This window comes from Scaptodrosophila lebanonensis, unplaced genomic scaffold (assembly GCF_003285725.1).
Source record: "Scaptodrosophila lebanonensis strain 11010-0011.00,11010-0021.00 unplaced genomic scaffold, SlebRS2 tig00000138-arrow-arrow-pilon, whole genome shotgun sequence".
Taxonomy (NCBI): domain Eukaryota; kingdom Metazoa; phylum Arthropoda; class Insecta; order Diptera; family Drosophilidae; genus Scaptodrosophila; species Scaptodrosophila lebanonensis.
In genome coordinates, this window is record NW_022060587.1 from 1,585,337 (window position 1) to 1,607,348 (window position 22,012).

Below are 22,012 nucleotides of genomic sequence, written 5' to 3' on the forward strand. Positions count from 1 at the left end.
CGTGAATAAAGTTAAAATTTTATATTTTAATATTAAAATCACAATTTAAGTATACACACTTTATTTTTACTAAAACACAGAGTGGTGAAAAATCGATGTTAAATTTATTTAAATGTACGTGTAAATATTTATTTAAATATATTTACGTGTGTTTTTTTATGAATATAGGGCCTTAAGTTTTAAATAAAAAAACAAAATAGAACGCTACAGTCGAGCAAGCCTGACAGTAAAATAGCCTGTACTATCCACAAAAAGGAAAAATTAAAAAAAAAAAAATTTTAAAAAAAAATTAAATTATTAAAAAAAATGAATGAATTAATTAATTAAATTAAATTAGAATACATGTTTATGTTCAGTTTTAACAGCATACATTTACATCACGTACCTATGCGTGTTCATATGCGTGTATGTATGCAGCACAAAGTTGAACAAAAGCAGCAACAACAACGACAGCTGCGGGCAGCGCTGCCGACAGAGCTGCAGGCATCGCATGAGCAGCGATTTTACTTATGGCTATAACTTTCTTCAGAATTGACCTATCATAATGAAATTTGGCACACGGACACATTAGTACTAACTGGATGTACCTATCAAAATTGATTTTAAAATTCTGAGAATTACGGAAGTTATAAGAAAAAATTCGAATTGCGGGGGAGTGGGGGGGGGTGTATCAGAAAAAATAAACAAACTCGTTCTGCGTAGGGCTTATAGGAACCTTGATACCAATTTTGGTTATCCTAGCTCTTGTACTTACTGAGATCCTTGCGCTCATACAGACAAACGGACAGACGGACAGACAGACAGACGGACATGGCTATATCGACTCGTCTTCTCATCCTGATCAAGAATATATATACTTTGTGGGGTCTGCCACGCCTTCTTCTGTGTGTTACATACATGCGCACAAAACTAGTATAGCCTTTCACCCTTTGGGTACAGGCTATAATTACAACTAAAAATGCGATTTTTTCATTTACAGACAGAAACATGTCAACTCTTAAATACCTTGTACCACACCACAAAAGAAAATGTATTAAAAAAATTTTTATTAATTTAAATTTAATCAGAAAAAATGAACCAAGTTTGGTTATTCTAGCTCTTATACTTTCTGAGATTCCTCCGTTCATACAGACAGACGGACATGGCTATATCGACTCGGCTTGTTATCCTGATCAAGAATATATATGTATACTTTGTGGGGTTTGCCACGCCTCCTTCTCTGTGTTACATACATTCGTACAAAACTAGTATAGCCTTTTACCCTTTGGGTACAGGCTATAACAAGAGAGAACGCTACAGTCGAGCAAGGGGAAAATTCCAAAAAATAAAATAAACTCGTCCTTTCTCGGACCTAGGAGATTCTGGAAACCAATTTTGGTTATTCTAGCTTTTATAGTTTCTGAGATCCTTGCCTTCATCCAGACGGACGGACGGACAGTGGACGGACGGACATATCTAGATCGATTTCTCTCGTCATGCTGATTCAGAATACAAGTATATATACTTTATGGGGTCGGAGATGCTATCTCGAAGAACTCCTTCTGTTTTGCTGTCAGCTTGGCTTTTCCACTATTTTCAAAATTGTTGTGTGGCAACTGCCCCGCAGTCCTAGGGGTAGCTATGCACCATGCTGCTGCAGCAGTTGCCGCTGCTGTGGCCGCTACTGGTATTTCTGCATTTTTCATAGTGCTGCTTATGACATTTCAATTAGATGTGCACCTAAGGCGGTTTCGGTAAGAGAAAGCCGCGAAAAATAATAAGCCGAGAAAACAGCATATACTAAGTATTAGCCGACACGCCAAATCTGTGCACGTAGCGATGCTAAATGCCACCAATTATGTTGGAGAGCGGCACTTTTATTTATGCACAGGTATGTATTTCCCACCGCCACTAAATACACGATAATTTGTTGCGGCAGCTAGCTAGGAATTGTTGATTATATACGAGTATATATAGGCGCCGGCAGCCGGAAGCTGAGCTCAACTTCACCTGTCCTACGGGTGTGTGTGTGTTTGTGTGCTCAATGCGGTTGGCATGATAATACATCAAAACACGCCACACCGCGCCCCAGACGCCGCGACGACAGCAAATCCCATTTCGGACCACATTTGCATGCCGCGCACGCAACGCTCCGCAAAATAAAATCCAATTTTTATACTGTCTTCTTTATTTCTTCTCCCTTTTTCACCAGCAGTCTCGAGCGCGAAAGGAGTGAATAAAATGTCTGATAAGCGAGCAGGGACGACAGTAGACACACCACAACAACCACAAAATAGGGCTACCAAATAACGTACATACTAAGTATATTGTTCGAAACACTAATACTCTCCAAATTTTTAACTGACCAACTGTTTGCTATCTGATCCGACTACTAACACAATGTTTTCTATAAATATTTTTGAAACTAGCAAATTGTAGTTTACTTGTATTCCAGCTCCGCAGCAGAAGTCGCCTTCTGGATTTCTGGTGGATATGGTAGAATAAAAACCATTAAATTACCGTGCGAAACATATCCGATCCCATTATCAGAAGAATCAAAACTTGCTATGAGGGCCCACAGAGCAATTTTTTTGTACCTCTTTAGTTGTGATAAATCAGAGATAACAGCTTTGCGAATTAAATGCAAGATGACAAAGGTATAGAGCTCCTAAAACGCGTTCACTTTTTTGGAACTGGTTAAATGTGTTATAATATACCCTTATATGTACAATATAATATTAATTTCAGATTGTCAAAAGAGTTTAAGCAGAAATGTTAACCTAAAAAATTTAATTTAAATTAAGCGATTCTAGGATGCTTTTTCTTAGACTTGAATATTGCTTTAATGAAGTGCATATTAAAGGGAAACTGTAATATGTTTATAGATTTACCTACTATTCTAGATAGAAAGAGACATACATTCTTTTTTGTGTAGAGTATGACGCCAAGAACAACAGTTACAACGAAACCACTTTAGGAACCCGCTCAATGAAATTTTCCGTGCCGAAATGAAGTGATTTCGTTGAAGCCATCCTAAAAGCTGCTTAACTTCGAAAATGAAATTAAAATGGCGTCTGCCACTATGACCAGATGGTTGGTTGGGTGCAAAGCCAAGAGCTGTCAGGACTTACCCCAACTCATTCCTAGACCCGGCCTTAGACCCATCTCTGGCCCCATTCTCAAATTATGCCGGTAAAATCGGAATTAAAAAAAGTAAAACTGGAAAAAAGATAAATCGTGCGCTGCTTTAATTTAGCTGCTTCGTGTATTTCTTTCTCTTTTTTTGTTTTTTGTTTTTTGTCTATTTTGCCATGAACAGTTGACGACTTGGGCACGAATTTCCTGCGAGGCTAGACCATTAAAAAGACGCACACACACACAGACACAGCAAAAAGGCATAAACAAGTGGGTCGCCCGGTTGATTTTCATTATCAACGGCGACATCAAAATTGTATACCGACTTTTCAATGTGGGCCTATGTGTGTGTGTGATGGTGTGTTTAGATATTGCAAGAAAATTCAAATGGAAGCCAAGAGAATTTCTCGTGGTTATTGCTATTGCTGTTGTCTCTGTGGCTTCGCATTAGCAGCATTGCGCTCAATTTAAGCTATTTCTTTCATGGGCATGGCAACGCCCACTACCATTTTGATTTCAATTCCCGCACTGCCACGCCCACCACTTAGCGAACCAGTACGCATAAAACGGCCGAAATCGCAGCAAAAAATGATGTAGCGCCCAAGTGCGAGTTAATTTGTTTAATGCAATTTTTCATGTTGCTTTACTGCCTTTTGTTTCATCGCATTTTTTTGACAAATTGTGCCAATTTCATTTCTTGTTTCGCTGCTTAAATGCGTGTGCGTGTGCGTGCGCATGTGTGTGTGTGTGTGTGTAGCCTCCGGCCATTCCTGAATTCATAACAATTTCTACATACACGTATGTTTCTATGCTTGTCTTAAACTCATTTGTGAGTCGAGCTGCAAAGCTGCCAAATTGTTGCCAACGATTATGCAATAGAAAGTGGCAAGAAATTTACGAGCACGAGTACGAGTGTGTGTGTGTGTGTGTGTGTGTTTGTGCGTTCGCCAGCTCAGCCGCATATGTTGGATTTTCCCATTTTCTGGGAGAGCGTGTGTGTTTTTTCCTTCAAGCTAGCATTTTATTTATATATTTTTGTATATATATATATTTTTTTTTTGCACTTTGTCAGTAATTATTTATGTCAAGCTGCTGCTAAGGCGCCATTTGTATCACACTTTCATGGCATTTCGAAGCAATTCATTGAAGCAAAACGTTGACTTGTGGTCTATCTGGGTAGTGCAAGAAAAGTTGTGAATTGTGTCTTGGGCAAAGCAAACAATTTTTCGCATTTGTTAAAAGAGATTTATCGCATTTTTCTCTGAGATAGCTAAAAGCATTCCTCCATGATGTATGCATTAGAAGAATACGTCCTTTTTATTAATTTGGTCATATGATTACGCGAAGCAACACATTTTTGGATACAGGCTCACTTCATACGCTTCACACGCAAAGGCACAAAATAAGTTGCCTTTAATGAGATTTTCAAAATTCTATAAACATACTTCTCTTTGTTAGTCCGCGAAACAATCCTGCAACAACTCTGTACCTTATGTTTGTATTTTCTCATTTGATTCCGCGTCCTAAGACATGAATATCAAAATCGGAAATCAATGTTTTAAAGAACTACACAATTGTACACCCAGACATGGCCGTAGCGAGGGGGGTGCCGCAAGCCGAATAATGTTAGTCAAGCCAAGCCTTTGCTTCAATAGTGTTTTTTTTTTTTTTTTTTTTGCCAAAAAGCGATGCCCTTTTTATACACGAAATTCGTTTTAATCCTTTTTCAAACTAACAAAAGTTGCTTCACACAAAATGCTATAAGTTACAAACTAATATTACGACAGTTGTCAGATTTATACAATTTATAGTGTCTTTTGAAGGTTGGGGCTAACTGAAAACCTTTAGGGTTTAATACTAGTATCGCGAACTACGGACTTTACAGGCCACCTGTTATACATACTTGCATGTCTTAGGAATTCCCTGCTTTGTAGATGTGAGGATGGGAGTATACGACTCGGCGATTCTCACAGGGCCTTGTAAGCCCGTTTTTACACTCTATACGCAGCGTGGGTTAAACACGTCCACCCACTTGTGACTACATACGCTGATGACACGAACTTCTTGGTGGCGACTGCAGCAGTCAGCGAACATTAGCTCTACTGCGGAGACAGGTCGAGGCTCCGGAGGCTTCGCAGTACTAGGCGAATGTCGATCCAAACACCTTCCAGTCGGTGCACATTATCTTTCCCACATTAAGGGGCGTTGGTCCGCAAGTGACGATGTGCGGTAGGCTCGTAACCGTTTGAACCGACTGTGAAATATCTTGGCCTCGCCCTTAAAAGCTCTTCCCATGGCTGCCGCAAATCCGTGCCAAGCGGGTAAAGGGCTTGGCAGCGGATATAAATTGTTTACAGCAAACAATTTGTTGCTGTACGAAGCAACTTTAAAGCCAGTTTATACCTACGGCATCCAACTGTGATGAACCACTATGCTTTTTAATCAAAATTTCAGCCCATCATAGCTTTCGCCATAACGCCATAATTTATGAAGACCTAGAGATTTCTACTGTCCGTGATGTTGTTAGGCAGCGGCGTAAGCGGATAAGAGCCTGCAGAATAGAAGCCTGAAATGCACTCTCTGGACCAGCCCTTTTTTGCTGCACTAAGTGCCCATCTGTTATGGCTTGATTGCTTGTTTTAGTTAAAATATGTACTTATGTTAGACTAAGATTCAAAGGATTTATATTCGGTAGGTGCTTGTATGATCTCAGAGATCCATTTTCGTGTTAGCAAAGGGGGGTTCCTCTGGAGGGTTCCTTGAATCCACATACAGAAGGATTATTTTATATGAATCACACTAACAGTCTGATTTTAATAATTGCTTTGAACCTGGTATCCATTTGACGGGCTTTATGCCGTTGAACATTGAATCAAATGGAAAATCCGTTATGTATTCGCCTATAGAGAGATAAATATATATTGTTGATATGTCGATCAATGCAACCAACGAAGAGCTCACAATTAGCTGCAATGCTAGTGTGGTTTGTAACAATAAGGACTGCTGTGCATGCTGAAGATACATTTAGGATTCCAAGGTCAGGCTTTGGGTCTACCCCAGATACTCTGTTTAGTGCCTTGCCTATAAGGCAACTCACAGTAAACAAAAAACGGAGAATACATTATTTTAGCTCCCGATATCCATATCTTTCTATCCATCAGTAGAAAAAATGTCTTGACGCAGTCAAAAACTTATTGCTCCTCAAAATATGTTGTACATGTATATCATTATCTGAATCGGGAACAGAGGTCTATAGATTCGGCCTGTCTGGCGATAGATTTCTATGCTATCCAATTAACCTCACACAAAGGAAGCTAGATGACGTAATTTTAAGAACCTTTAGGGTTCCATTTTTTCAATATGTGTGGACTTTTGTTCCCTGTTAAATGTGCTTACTGAATTGAATTTGGGATGTGGATTGATACGGAAATAACGAAATTTTATCAATATTAAAAAACGAAATTTAAGTAAAAACCTTTGTGATCATGTCTGTATTCATTCTTGTAATATTTTGCCCGATATCAACGTCGGAACTTTCTTGACTATACTAATCTCCTCATGTTTTGTCTCTTATACTTTCGATTGTCTTTGCACTCATATCCGTCGCGTCCCGCGTATAAATATATCTTACCATGGGAAAATACAAAATAATACAAGTATGCATCAGAAATGATTGCTTTCGGCCCTTCTAATATTTCGGTATTGCCTGCATAGTGCCATTAAAATATTTATTAAAATTTGTTGCTCCATTTTGTGATTTTTATTTTGGCAAATAAAAAATCCAAGTTAAAGGACTTTTTAAATGTTTAAAATTTTGTAAACTAATGTTGATTTATCGAAAGTTGGAAAATGGAAAACGGTTGAATGCAATAAGCACTGCATTTCAATATAATGATTTATATGCATGATTCTTAAATTTGTATTGTTACTTACCAATTTAAGCCATATATTAGTTATAAGCAGTTGATTTTTTTCATCCTGAAAAGACAAAAACATGAAAGAATAAAGTTATTAGGTCGACTTCGTACAATTTTAAAATAAAACACGAAGATAACACTAAAGTCTAATTAAATTAAATTAATAAATGTATGCCACATCGGGATTGCGGCTATATTTGTTTGTGTCCATTTGCGTGTGTACAGTACAAAATCAAGCGAAAGCAACAACACCAACAACTTGTTTCTGAGATTTTTTTGTTCATACATATAGATAGACGGATAGATGGACGGACAGAGTCATTGTACGTCTCATATACTGACAGGATAATGTCATGGAGCGAGCTGTTGTAAGAAGGTATTTACGAATTAGAAACTAACACTGCTAGGGGAGGCCTCTGCAATGAGGGACTCACATAAGGGACATGCAAGGATAGTCCGTCTCCACCCTAGAGCTCCGACGGAAATAATACCTGAAATAATTAATAAAGAAATTGCGTAATATGGGGGACAACGCTTTCACAGATTGAAATGGGAGATGTAAAACACTTCATATGTGTTCCAGTGGCTAGCCAAATGGCACTTGGCTCTCCAGAATTAACTCTAACTGGCGTGTTATCCTTATATAGGTATCGTGATACCGGAGCATGGAGAGGATTTACATAGCAGACCGTAGCCCGCATACCGCACACATCCCTCCTGACAAAGGATTGGTATGCCATTAGTCTTTTACAGGCTTCTGAAAAAGTAAAAATTCAAGTGTGGGAGCAAGGACATCAAGAGAACTATCAGCAGTAGTGGGATATTTACGGATTATACAAGTAGTTCGGAGGGCAGATTTCGTTCGTTGTTTGTATAGAAGCTGGGAAACGAAAAAGAGAAGAGAGGAGGAGACTTACACTTATTGCCCTACTAAAACGATCCAAAAGATATACCAAAAGAGCTTCTAAGAATTTGTTGTTTGTCATTGCAAATTGAAAACTAAAGTCGTTTAAATGGGATTGAAGTGACCGGTGGTTTCAAATGCGTTCAGAATGGTTGCTACAATAACATCTCCTGTGACCCTCTTATTGACCATAAGTGTGCCGTCACATTAACTTAAAAGGCCTAAATTACCAAACAGAATCACCGACGAATCAATCTTCAATTAAATATTGTGTGGTCGCATTACTGGCATATCTTGTGAATTGAAAAATTCTCCTGGATTCAATGTTTCGTTTTCATTAACAACAGTCTCGATTGCTTCAAAAGACATCTGTTTGCCTGGCACCAACTGTTGTACTTATGTGAAAGTTCATTTCGTCAACATCAACATTTTTCGCTTACTGAGACAATTAAGGTTCAAGTTATAATTATTATTATTAATTCCACTTACAATTGCAAATTGCAAGCAGCTTATGACTTAAGCTTATGATTCAAGTTACTATCCAGCTTGGCCCGAAAAACATTCTCAATTAATTCATGTTTTGAGTTAACGATGGCGCAGAGATTGCCTGGAAATTTGATGCAGAAAATATTTGCGCCGATGGGTCTGACTGCTCCTTGTTTTCCAGAAACAGTCAGCATAGTTCTATAATAAGTGCTTTTTTGATCAGCAGTCATTGGTAGTTATAGTAAGACAATCTTGATATACCGATCTTCTCGCTTCACGTCACTCTTAACTAAGTCGGCGGCCGGGCGATCAGACGATGATATATCAAAATGATTAGAAATTATAGTTCGGTGCAATCTGTCTATAGTCTTCTAGTTATTGTATTTTTTCCACCACAAATGATTGTGTTGGATAAAATGTTATTAATATAATTGCGAACAGTTGACGAATGTTATTCGTCGTGGATGCAAATGCTGCTTTAGAAAGTGTAAGATCGCAATGGCTGTTGTTTTCCGGTCACGTCTAAAGTAAATGGGAACTCTATAATAAGTATATACAAAAAAATCAAATAAAAATATAAAACCCAATAGAAATTAACAAGAAGCATATAATGATATTTTGTTATGTTCAAATATTTTGCAATAAATAATGAAAAATCTTAACAATGGTACCAAACTTTTAAATGAAAACCTTGCTGTCCCTCAACTTAAAACTAACCATACAAACCAAAAAACGTAAAAAAACGTAAAAATTGCGTGGAAATTGGTTTGGTGGTTAGATAGATTTGTATGGTAATTAGTTCGTGAAGACTGATAGCAAAAAGCGACGGCTAGAGAGCATACCACACGGCGTATACAGAATGTCAAAATAAAGCCAATTTTAAAAATATTTTTCAGGCTGTCGAATTTCTTTTTCATTGCCTGCACATCAACACTATCATTTTTTTCTCGGTATTTTGGTCTATATCGGTCGAAAAACATTTGGGGAGTGGGGCAGAGCCTGTGTAAAAATAGTAAGTGACGCAAAAATTCATTGATGTATTGCTAATGGAATTAGTTTCCTGGTGGTAGTTCTATGTGGTGGCTGCCAACCTCGAGCCCTTATAGAGGAGTGCAGAGTAGGCACGGGAATTGAGGCAGCTGCAACATCAGCAGGAAATGAATTCAAATGAAAATATATGTAATTTTATTTGAAACAGTAGCACCAACAACAGCATCAACTTCTGTTGATTCAGGCACATTCTATTTGAATAAGCCGGGATCGAAGAACAAATATTTAGCAACGACAAATAGTCCATGCTAGTCGACGTAGGAAAAATATATCGGCTACAAGTTATAAACAAGCAGGCCAAGGAAGGTGCTCGGAAAACGGACTTATTGATAATTGAACAGAATTTAAATGAGCAATTGCTATTCATTCTTCTATGAAAATCGTAGTTACTTGCATTTGCTAAAATACTTCACACATTTCAATTGCTTACAAATAGAATGAATGCCATGAAATCGAGGAAGCCAAGCATTCAGCTCTCGAAAATTAAGCATCAGAAATAATAGACTCAACAATTGCAATTTCAACATAAAAATAATAATAATTTAATTGAAATGAAGTCAACAATAAATTAAAATATGCAGTGAAATCATGTTAATATGTTGGTTTCAAATTGATTCGAACAGACAGATAACGCGTGATACAATATATATGCTCTCATGAAGAAGAATTTGTTTTGGTTACTTTATGAAGATGCCCCAAAGGGTACAAGTCGAGTCGATGTACACGTAGAAGTGTGCAAGGATTTCAGAAAGTATAATAATTCCCGTAATGTAGAGAGTTGGACGCCTTCCACTCTAGCATTTATTTCTTGTTCGCAAAGGTGTACAATTTGTATTTCCTCATAGTACATGGCCAGTTGGCAACCGTTGCTGGTTTCTCGGCAATTAATATTGAAATATTTATTATTGACCTCCAACCAAATCAATAGTCTAACATACAGTTCTCCAGATCGATTTGCACATACTCGTATACTCGTAAATAGCCAGCCGTGAAATCCCATTAATAACAATATCTTAGCCTTAGCTTAGCTTGTGCTCATCTCCGTTTAGCTTTTAGGCTCAACTTATCTCGATTCGCCCGAACTTTCCCAAAGCATTGCCAGCAAGCAATTAAAATTCCGAAACGACTTAAACGCTTATCAAATTCACGGTGCCGGCATATTAATATTAAAGTGAAATTGTCTTGCCCATCAATCATACGTCATGCTCGCAGAAAATTGACAGACTGCTCCTTGGTTCGAGGTGGCTGCAACACAGCTGAGAGGTGGGGTGCAGGGACCGGGACCGGGACAGGGGCAGGAGCAGGAGCTGCTGCCTTTTCGCTGCCTCATTTAGAGGCGGAAACACAAAATGAGCAAGCGAGGCAAAAAATGAAACAAAATGAAATAAATAATAAATAGAAAATAGACGAAGACAACTTTTTAGGGTATGCTGCACTGATGGAGAGATGTGAATTTCATTTGGCTATTTACATGCCATTTTCATAATCAAAGTTACTCTGATTACTAAGGCTGTTGAAGTTGCTGTTGCTATTGTTGTTGTTGTTGTTGCCTTGTCCAGGGCGACAAAAGTGGCTCGTTTAATGCGTCTTTATGTGGCAAACACCTATTAACATATAAATTAAAAATCATTTCGTTGGAAACGTTGCTTCCATTTGACAACGTGCACAGCATAAATTTTTGTTATGGCCAAACACAGATACACACTGCTACACACATTCATAAAAAACGCGCCACAATTGTATATGTATGAGTGTGTTTGTGTGCCACACATTGAAAACAATGTTTGACCTTTTGGCTTATTAACTTTTTTCCCGATTTTGCTGCTTGTGCTTGTTCAACTTCTGCTGCTGGTGCTGCTGCTGCTGTTGTTGTTGTTGGTATTGTTTTTGCTATTTTCAACTAAACGAGGGCTTTTTGTGGCCAAAAGCCAATTTGTAAGTGGCAACAACAGAAATGGCAAAACAGGCAAATGACAGGCTAAGAGAGGGATGGTGATGCCGCAGGGGAGGTCAACAGTAAAAACCAGAGCCAACAACTCGAGGTGACGAATGTGCGCTTGCGGTTAGTTAAATGGAAAACTAAAAGCTTAAGGCGAAACAGGAAATCAAAGCCAACAACAACAACAACAACAGCAGCAATAGCAATAGCAATAGCAACAGCAATAGAAGCAGAAGCAAGAGCAGCAACAAAAATCCACAGCGAATAGTCGAAAGCAATGAGGTACTTTCGAAGAAGACGTCGACCAAGCGACAAGCCATATGGCTGGCAAGGATGGAAGAAAGCCAGCAATTCAGAAGCCTAAGACCTTGGTATTACCATTCTACCCAAGAATTGTAGGTACAGATGAAAGCAGTACATAAAGCAGCTAGAAGCAGCAAGACACATTGCGTATAATAAGTGGGACATGCCATTATGTGGCACGGGCCAGGGGCCTAATTGTGGCAATCCCAACATCACTGCAGGATATATCCATGTATAGTACACCCATTGAAGAACGAAGAAGAATACCCCTAGCAAGAATATAATGTTCCCATAAAGTGAAGAATATTCTTGTGGTCATTAAAAGTGTTTCCTGTTATCGGTTGTTCATGTGCCATCGAAGAAGTGGTGTGGAATTTCGCCTTCGAGGCGTTGTTAATGTACTACTTATAAAATGGCGGCCGGGAATCCCCAGACTAAGCGAGTTAATGAAAAGTACAATTTGCATATTTGGTTTCTCTTAGCATTGGTTATGCAATATCGCTCTATCGGTCCCCTAACCGGCCACCCATATAAAGTTGAGGCTGCGTTATTTCATTAAAAAATATTTGGAACTCAACTAAACAATGCTACTAGAATTGTAGGTGCGAGAGTGTCCTAGAATTAAGAAATTATATTTTTCTGTATATATTGTCCTTTATTTACGATGACTAAAGGATCCCTTTCCCTTTTTTCCGATTGAGATGGAGACAAAACAGATTTAACGCATTTTTATTTACTTTGACTAAAATGCTTTCGCACATACACTTCTCCATTTTAAAATAAGAGGAAAGCTTTTTGTAAATATTTTGCAATTGGGGACCATGGTAACTACGAGTATTCGCGAGCCTTGAGTGAGGCAGCGGAATAACAACAGCATTTTCAATATGCAGTTTTCTTTTGTTATGACATATTATTTGCATCCATCAAAGAGAAGCCTGAGCATGAAAGGAAATGCATTCACAAAAAATCAAGCATTACGCGTATGTACGTCTAGTGCTGCTTGTAGAACCGTGTTTATTATTTCTCTATGTATTAAGAAGAGGAGTAAATGTATTTTAAAATGCACCACACATGTAAGTCATACACACGGGTATATGCGAATCATTAAAACTGAATCATTAAATGAGATGAAAAATACAATTTTGTGAAGCAAACTTTTAACCCATTTGGAGTTGGAATTTCTAAAACACACTATTGAAGCGCAGTTCTCCACTTCTGGGTAGAAGAACCATTCCAAAACCCACACTGTGAAACAAGATATCATATTAGCTGTCATCTCTCACCAATCAACTGATTAGTCAGTCAGCCAATTAGTAAGGACAAATTGTTATAGATGTATACCCATAAGTACATATATATAGATGTCTGCCGACAGCAAGGTGGCATTCGAAACTCTCCCAGAATAAAGGTCAAAATTGGAAATTCACTAGTTTGCGATTCGAAATGGACCCTTAAGCCATCCATGTCACTCCGATCGGATTAATCAAGAAAGCAACCATTCATTTATTTCGATTATTAATACCTCAAAGCGACGGATGCAATTGGATGCAATTCGGCTGCCTTCTCGCTAAAACGTCTAAATAACATTGTTCTGTCTCTTCTTTAAATTATTTGAAAATGTCGCGCATACGCCGTGTTGTGCCAATATACATCGATGTGCGATTTAACATTTTATTGTCAAGGGCAATTACTTACAACAATAATAACAACACCTACATCATCATTACCATTAGCATTAGCCCCAACATCATCATGCACATTTCCATCAGCATCGTACTCGGCATCAGTAAACATCGTTATCAAAACATATTTGTGTCTTAATGTTTGTCGCCTTGGCTCTTTAATAGCCCTCCTGTTGCGTATGTGTGCGTGTTTTGGGTCTGCCACCGATTTTTATCATGTTAATCAATCAATTCTTTCCCTCCCATACACGGCACGGCATTTTTCTAAGGTTTTGCCAGCATTTTCGCTTTGCGTTGTACTTTATTGGCATGCATGTCATTTGTCGTTTATCATGTTCGCCAAACATTGAATAATCAGTGGAAATTTGTTTGTTCAAGGTGTGGGTGGCCCAAAGGCCCAATCCAGGTAAAATTCTTCAGCTGCTGCCCTTTTCTTTTCTCTGCCAAATTAGTTGGGCAAACAAACAGGATTGCAAACATTTTGCAAAATATATCGCATATTCGCAAATATTTACGAGTAAGTACAATATCCAAAGCTAAGTATTTAGATTAGTAATAAGCATTTGGCGTAATCGTATCCCATATAATAAGTAATAGGATATGTGGAGCCATAAGCTGCTTTGTATTGTTTGTAAACAAAAATGCGAGCATATTTCATGTGAAAGGAATAGTGGTTGTAAGGCTATAGTTTGCAAACATTTCCAAACATTGTAGCCGAATTAATATCTTTTAGAATGATAGTCTTAAGCTTCCTTATTATGGAAATCGAGAACATTTGTTTTTATTTCCATTATACATAACTAATAAACGAACAGTCGAATATTGAAATTCTGCAGTGCTGCCAATAAAAAACATTGAGATCCATAGTTAACGCACCTTTTTATGTTTCGAATGTATGCTTACACAAAGATCTAGGAATTCCTTATGTGAATGAAGAATTAACTAAATTTAGTAAAAAATACTTTGATAGACTACACAACCACGAAAATACCCTAGCCTTAGATCTAACTGATAATAGTCTAGCAGTAAGAAGACTTAAAGGAATACACATTTTCGATCTGCCGGATAGATAATCATAAATTATATACACCAGCCTGACATAGAAAATAAGTAAAATATAAAACTTTCAATTCCTTTCGTTAATTTTAAACAAAGCTACCTACATTTACTTGTTGTCTTAGCACAGAGAGTAATTAATAAAATGGAAAAAACAACTGTTCTACTTTTCTGCTTTGTAATTGGTCTTGCTTGTTGGCAGACGGAAAGGATTCACCTATGTAGAAGGTCTGTCAGGTGTGTTTCTGTCTGTTGTATCTATTACCAGTCTTTAGAGTCTCACTATTCGCATAAATGGTAGATGAAAAATTAACAAGCTGGTCCGTTATTTCCTCCAAAAGTGTCAGCGGCTCTAAGGCCTACGATTTTGTATTCAATGTTGTGCTTAAAGACCGTGCCCACCAGAGTCAACATTGAGCGTTGAACTGAATGAGAAGCGATGCCATAAACTGTTTTCATTGGACATAAATCTGGCTACACCATGTGCGTGCCACATAAAAAGCTTAGACGCGCATAGACGCGTCCCGCTGCTAAGATGTTGGCTAATATCTGTTGATTGCCTGTGCCGATGGTTGGTGTCGTTAGCAACGCCTGCCGCTGTGTCTGTGCCTGTGGCATGGCTGTTGTGAGTATGCGCTTGTGCCCCTGTCCGTGTATCGCGTTGGTGGCAGGCGTTGTTGAAGGCGCATCGTGCTGGCCATGTTATCCTTGCCCTTGCAGTGCATAGCCTGCGGTGCCATGCTGCAGGCACACACCAACTATACACAAAGCAACCCACACACTCGCCCACCCAAGCACAGGCATTCGCAGGCACAGACAACTGTGGCTTGTGAGCAAAACAAAAGCGATTGCCATGGGGGTCAAATGCACTTTTTAAAACACAAAGCAGTATCAGCAATTGCCACCGCCACAGCCACAGCCACAGCCATAGCCAATGCCACTGCCACTGCCATAGACACTACAATTGCCATGGTGGCATTTGGCGCTAAGCGAAATTTTCATTTTAGTTAAGCTTCGGTTGGTTTTTGTCTTCTTGTAATTTTTATTGCAATTTCTTTGGCATTTAGCTTGGCGTGATACATTTTCCTTTCAAGGAAATAAAAAACCAAATGACGCACACTTGGCCCCCACGTAGCAGCATCAGTTCCCAGGGCTCCTTTTCTTCTTAAATTGTTCTTCGCCAATCCATAGTTCTGTTTGTGTTTCCGTTGAGGGAAGCTATGCATGGCTGCCTGTGACATTTGCCATCAACTTGGCTTGAAAGCTAACATTGCCTACCATGTGTGTGTATGTGTGTGTGTGTGTGAACCTTCTAAAGATACTGCTCCCCTGACAAAATATCCAGCTACAACACTGCACGTTCCCAGCGGGATCGGAGGCTTGGCGAGATCACTTGTGCCGTGTTGGGTTTGAAATTTAAATTTATTGTTGTCTCTTTGTGGTTTGTTTGTTGCTTGTGCCTTTTTTTTTGCCTGCCTATTTTTGAAGCTAGGGTTTGTGTGTGTCTGTTTGCTTCTGCAATATTGCACAAGTTTTATCAGTACTTGAGCTTTAGCTTGCTAGTCCATCAAAGGGGCCTTTTTCGAGCATTATAAAACCCTTCGAATCTAAACTTAACTTCCCTCAGTAGAGTGTAATTATTAGCCTCGAGAGATTAAGATACCAGCTCGTTCGCAAACTCCTCTAAACATGGCAGCTAATCGGACGTAAGTATTTGTTTCCAAGCTGTCTGCTAACAATACTGGCGAATTCATCGCAGCGAAAAATCACAAATTTATTTAGTCACAACTTTTTATTTGAATTTGACATGATTACGTTTCGTTAAGTCCTTTCATGTCTGACTGAGAAATTTTGTCTTAACTTTCTAACCTAGTATTCTACCTAAATAATAAGAAAAAAAAGTATCTATACTCATCATTGTAGAGTCTACATTGTAGGCTGTACTGACGCAGTTACATATGTATGTCTATGTCTCGACCCCTGACAATGCCCGAAGATTCTTGCCACCCTACTATAGAACTGTAGAATACGTCGGCTATTGTCTCTTCAAGCTGTGAGTGTTTGGGGAATACCAACTGAACAATTATTAACAGCGTAGTAGGCGTGTAACCAATACTGTTGGTCTGATTTCTAAACTTTTTGATGACAACCTTATGTCATATCTGCTGAAGATATTTTATTTAGAAGTGAAACTTCTTACATATCTGAGGCTCTTGAAAGCTAGATTGGCAAACTTTACGGTGACGAAAAGGTATGATGCCAACAGTAACAGTGCATTTAAAGATATTTTTTAAATTTACGCAATTTTTTCGCCTTACTTCAATAAATAACAATCGCTACTCTGAATCATTTATTTCTGTTACCACAAGCTGCTTACTTCTCTCCTGAACAAAGACGAAGATTGTGCTTTATGTAAATTTAAATTTTATTATGTAACAAATAGAACAGCTTGACTGTGCAGTTAAAGCTTGAAGTGTTAATTCTCTTTATCAAAATCAACGACCAATATAGCCATTAGGTTTCACTTTTATCGTGTGTCTCCGTGACACTCCAAATTGTTTTTTAATGCTTCACGAAAGGTTCCACTTGGCCCTAAGAAGATCATTGAAGCAGCGCTGGTTACTCTAGGTTCAGCGGCTTCTGAATTGTATAAGTATATGCCGTAGCTGTTGTTTTTGTTTTGTTATGCCTTCACAAGACCTCAATATTATATAAATTTGTTTACAATTAATGCTCAGAAGATACGCCACTTCAGCTAATAATAATATAAATTTGTTGAAGAATTTATGTTTGTTTGTGACAACTTCTTTATAAAGTAATTTTTTTTGAGACTAGTTGACTCGAGATGCAGTTTAATTAAAAGCAAGGACGTCTAGTTTTTACCAATCGAAAATAAATACATGTCCCAGCCGGCAAAAGTTTGCCTGCCATGTCAATAATGCCATTAGGTTTGCTGCAAGCCATTTTGCAAATTTTTAGGAACGAATTTGGAATTATACACCATCTAAGCTAATAACAAGAATGCAATGCTACAGCTATCTTCTTCTTCAAGCCCTGTACCCACTTGAAAAAGAAAGTTAAAATTGAAATTAATTACGAATAATAAAACAAATAATACAAGTATAACTAACAAAATATGTACGTATATACAAATATTACAGTTTTTTTAATTGCTGAACCGATGCAGCGACAACAACAACAGCTTATTGCAATGTCATGGGTTGAGATAACAATTATAGATACAATACATTACAATACAATTTCGTATGAAGTTCACCATGATGGATCCTGGCATGAAAACAAAAAAGCTGTAACAGTATGTATTTGTCAAATTAATTGCAAAGTGCTCAGAATAACGAGAGTTATGGAAGATAATAAATATAACGGAAGTACTAATGACAATATAAATACCAAGTTTAATCTCATTTCCAAGATCTCTGCGTTAATACACACGGCCTGACAAATGAATTCTTGGATGGATATTTAATTAATTGTTTGTGTTATGCTAACAATTGAAAAGGCGAAGAAAAAATGTTGCTTTTTATACCCTGTACCCGTAGGGTAAAAAGGGTATATTAGGTTTGTGCAAAGTATGTAACATACAGAAGGAAGCATCTCCGACCCCATAAAGTATATATATTCTTGATCAGCATGACGAGAGAAATCGATCTAGACATGTCCGTCCGTCTGTCCGTCTGTCCGTCCGTCTGTCCGTCTGTCCGTCCGTCTGGATGAACGCAAGGATCTCAGAAACTATAAAAGCTGGAATAACCAAAGTTGGCATCCAGATTCTCCTAGATCCGAGTAAGGACGAGTTTATTTTATTTTTTGGAATTTTCCCCCCCTTCCCCCGCTACAGAATTTCGTCAATAGCGTCCACATTTCAAATGCTACCTAAACCAAACTTTGCACACATAATTTATATACAATTGTCTATTGTTGTTCAAAATTTTATTCAATTCGGTCAATTCTAAGAAAAGTTATTAGCAAAACAAATTTTCGCCAGTACAACCCCCACAAACTGCAGCAACAAGTTCACTCTTCTTCTTCCTCTTTTTGCTGCTGCTATGGGCGCATATAACTCAGTGACGCAAGTTTACCTGGGTACAGGGTATTACACTGTCGGGCTTGCTCGACTGTAGCGTTCTCTCTTGTTATTTATTAAATTAAATTTCAATAAAGTAGACGACATCGACATAAAAATTTGTACTTAACCTTGTTCCTTTTCTTTAAACATTGTTCGCTATCCCATAATATATCAGTTCTTTCGCCTACTCTCTGCAGTTCCTTCCGTATTATTCCTGAAATAAGGGAGCAACTAAGTCTGGCAACACCAGCTTCTGATGCAAGTACTTCCATATGTACGGGTACATACATATGTATGTATGTATATGTACGAGTATACTGGCACAGATGGCACAGAAACCGTTACACTTTCTGTTTTGGCGCTTTAATCTTTGTTTTACAATTGTCTGTGTAAACTGTTGGCTGAGGGGGGCCCCCACCTCCAACCGAAATAATATAACGAAACGTGAAGTGGAGCAGTAGAATAGTGCAAAAGAGCGCTGCAAGAGAAAAACAAAAGCACAGTAGAAACCACAACAACGACGACGGCAACGACAAAAACAAGAGCAGCATTAACAACAACAACAGCAGCAGCAGCAGCAACAACAACAATAGCAACGCAGATGCCTGAACTACAGACATTGGGCTCAGCCTAATGTGAAGAGCTCGCGAGTCGCAAGCGCGAGTTGGCGAGCCAACAGTCAACGAGCAGCGCCAATTGAATGAAACTGAGTGTATGTATGTACATCTATGTGTGTGTGTGTGAGTGTGAGTGCATAAGTGTGCGTAACTGTATGTCGACATTGCTTTATTTAAAAATAGCCCTTTGTTTGCGCTGTGGCCTATTTGTGTAGCTCACACACACACACATACACAAATATATATATGTATGTACATACAAACATTGGCTGACAAAGCCAAAGAGGAAGGTGGGGAGAGAAAGAGAGCGACAGAGAGGAAGAGAGGAAGCCACCTGCATACGTGTATGCCGAACAATGCAAACAAGACGTAACCAAAACATTTTAAGCGCCATATGCTACGCTTTAAGTCAACAGCAAAAACGGCACATAAACGTATGTATGTCGAAGCTCATACATATGTACCCACATACATACATACATACTACATATGTATATATGTATGTATATGAAAAAAATGAGATGCAATATTCACAATCAAGTCAAACAGGGCTTATCTATGGCATTGCGCTTCTTAGTTTTTAAATACAAAAGACGGTCTTAATTGGTTTGTTGCTGGAATGGAAAAAAGGACGCGCAAAAGGACACTATGAGCAAGACACAATGGGAATAAATGTGCCATAGAACAACCAACAAGCCAACTATCGAACAACGAAATAAAGGAAAAAGAAGCAGAAATCTTAGATTTTCAAATAGCTAGAATCAGTTATAACAAGAGAGAACGCTACAGTCGAGCAAGCCCGACAGTGGAATACCCTGTACCCAGGTAAACTTGCGTCACTGAGTTATATGCGCCCATAGCAGCAGCAAAAAGAGGAAGAAGAAGAGCGAGCTTGTTGCTGCAGTTTCGGGGGGTTGTACTGGCGAAAATTTGTTTTGCTAATAACTTTTCTTAGAATTGACCGAATTGAATAAAATTTTGAACAACAATAGACAATTATATATAAATTATGTGTGCAAAGTTTGGTTTAGGTAGCATTTGAAATGTGGACGCTATTGACGAAATTCTGTAGCGGGGGAAGGGGGGGAAAATTCCAAAAAATAAAATAAACTCGTCCTTACTCGGACCTAGGAGAATCTGGATGCCCACTTTGGTTATTCTAGCTTTTATAGTTTCTGAGATCCTTGCGTTCATCCAGACGGACGGACAGACGGACAGACGGACGGACAGACGGACAGACGGACGGACATGTCTAGATCGATTTCTCTCGTCATGCTGATCAAGAATATATATACTTTATGGGGTCGGAGATGCTTCCTTCTGTATGTTACATACTTTGCACAAACCTAATATACCCTTTTTACCCTACGGGTACAGGGTATAAAAAGAAAGTGGACTATGTTATGGCACAATTTGATTCAAGCATAGCCAAAGCTGAGCAAGAAACCAAGTAATACCCCTTCAGTTCGGCTTGTGGCAATTGTCCGCTTTGAGCTACCCAGGTGACCGGTCCTAAATGGACCAGTGTCAGCACCAGTCCCTTTAGGAAGGCAGCGTTATACCGGTAGTACATCGACGCAAAACAGAATTACGAAACAAGAGAGAACGCTACAGTCGAGCAAGCCCGACAGTGTAATACCCTGTACCCAGGTAAACTTGCGTCACTGAGTTATATGCGCCCATAGCAGCAGCAAAAAGAGGAAGAAGAAGAGTGAACTTGTTGCTGCAGTTTGTGGGGGTTGTACTGGCGAAAATTTGTTTTGCTAATAACTTTTCTTAGAATTGACCGAATTGAATAAAATTTTGAACAACAATAGACAATTGTATATAAATTATGTGTGCAAAGTTTGGTTTAGGTAGCATTTGAAATGTGGACGCTATTGACGAAATTCTGTAGCGGGGGAAGGGGGGGAAAATTCCAAAAAATAAAATAAACTCGTCCTTACTCGGATCTAGGAGAATCTGGATGCCAACTTTGGTTATTCCAGCTTTTATAGTTTCTGAGATCCTTGCGTTCATCCAGACGGACGGACAGACGGACAGACGGACAGACGGACGGACAGACGGACAGACGGACGGACATGTCTAGATCGATTTCTCTCGTCATGCTGATCAAGAATATATATACTTTATGGGGTCGGAGATGCTTCCTTCTGTATGTTACATACTTTGCACAAACCTAATATACCCTTTTTACCCTACGGGTACAGGGTATAAAAATATTGCCTGGTCTTTCATTGCCCGAACGAAAGGCAGTGTAACAGTTCTACTATAAGTGAAACGATTTAATGTTGCTGCGCTGTGTTCATCGTCAAGTAGCAATCGTCTAATTACACCAACAAATATTAGGCAAATGACGTTGCTTTTTTAGCTACTTTTCTATTTTTTGCGTTTCCCCCGCCTCCGATTGCTTTCTTATGCATCTTCTGACATTTAGTGATGCGAGTGTTAAATGCGTGTTTTGAAAAAAGTGCAACTTTTAAAAAGGTAAGAATGAAGTATTTATGCATATAAATGATATAATCGTACATTCAATAAATTTACAATTTTAGAATTGCTTATAAAGGCTCCGCCGAAGACGAGTTGCGCAAAGTTATGCAGCTGTCCAAAATGAGGACATAAGATTAAATACAATATTCAAAAATGTAAACAAATTATTGATTCGATTTTGCAAAAGTTCAATCAATGCTGGGATAAAATTCGATCTCATCGACCAAACTAGTATAGTTGTCTTCTCTGTAACTTACGAGGTGGGTAGAAATTTTAGCTAACTGTGGTTAGCACCTCTCAGACTGCGCCGAATTAACAATCAAAACAAACAATAAAACTAATATGAGTTTCACAAACCTAATATATC

The 22,012-nt window shown here is 38.5% G+C and overlaps 1 protein-coding gene across 1 annotated transcript in view; it reads right to left on the minus strand.

Moving 5' to 3' along the window:
- The window catches only part of LOC115629314 (neuronal acetylcholine receptor subunit alpha-7), a 250,300-nt gene that overhangs the window by 99,925 nt on the left and 128,363 nt on the right, over nt 1-22,012 (minus strand). The window contains exon 3 of the mRNA XM_030525760.1: nt 7,048-7,092. Coding sequence (XP_030381620.1) covers nt 7,048-7,092 — 45 coding nt within the window. The remainder of the gene's footprint in view (nt 1-7,047; nt 7,093-22,012) is intronic.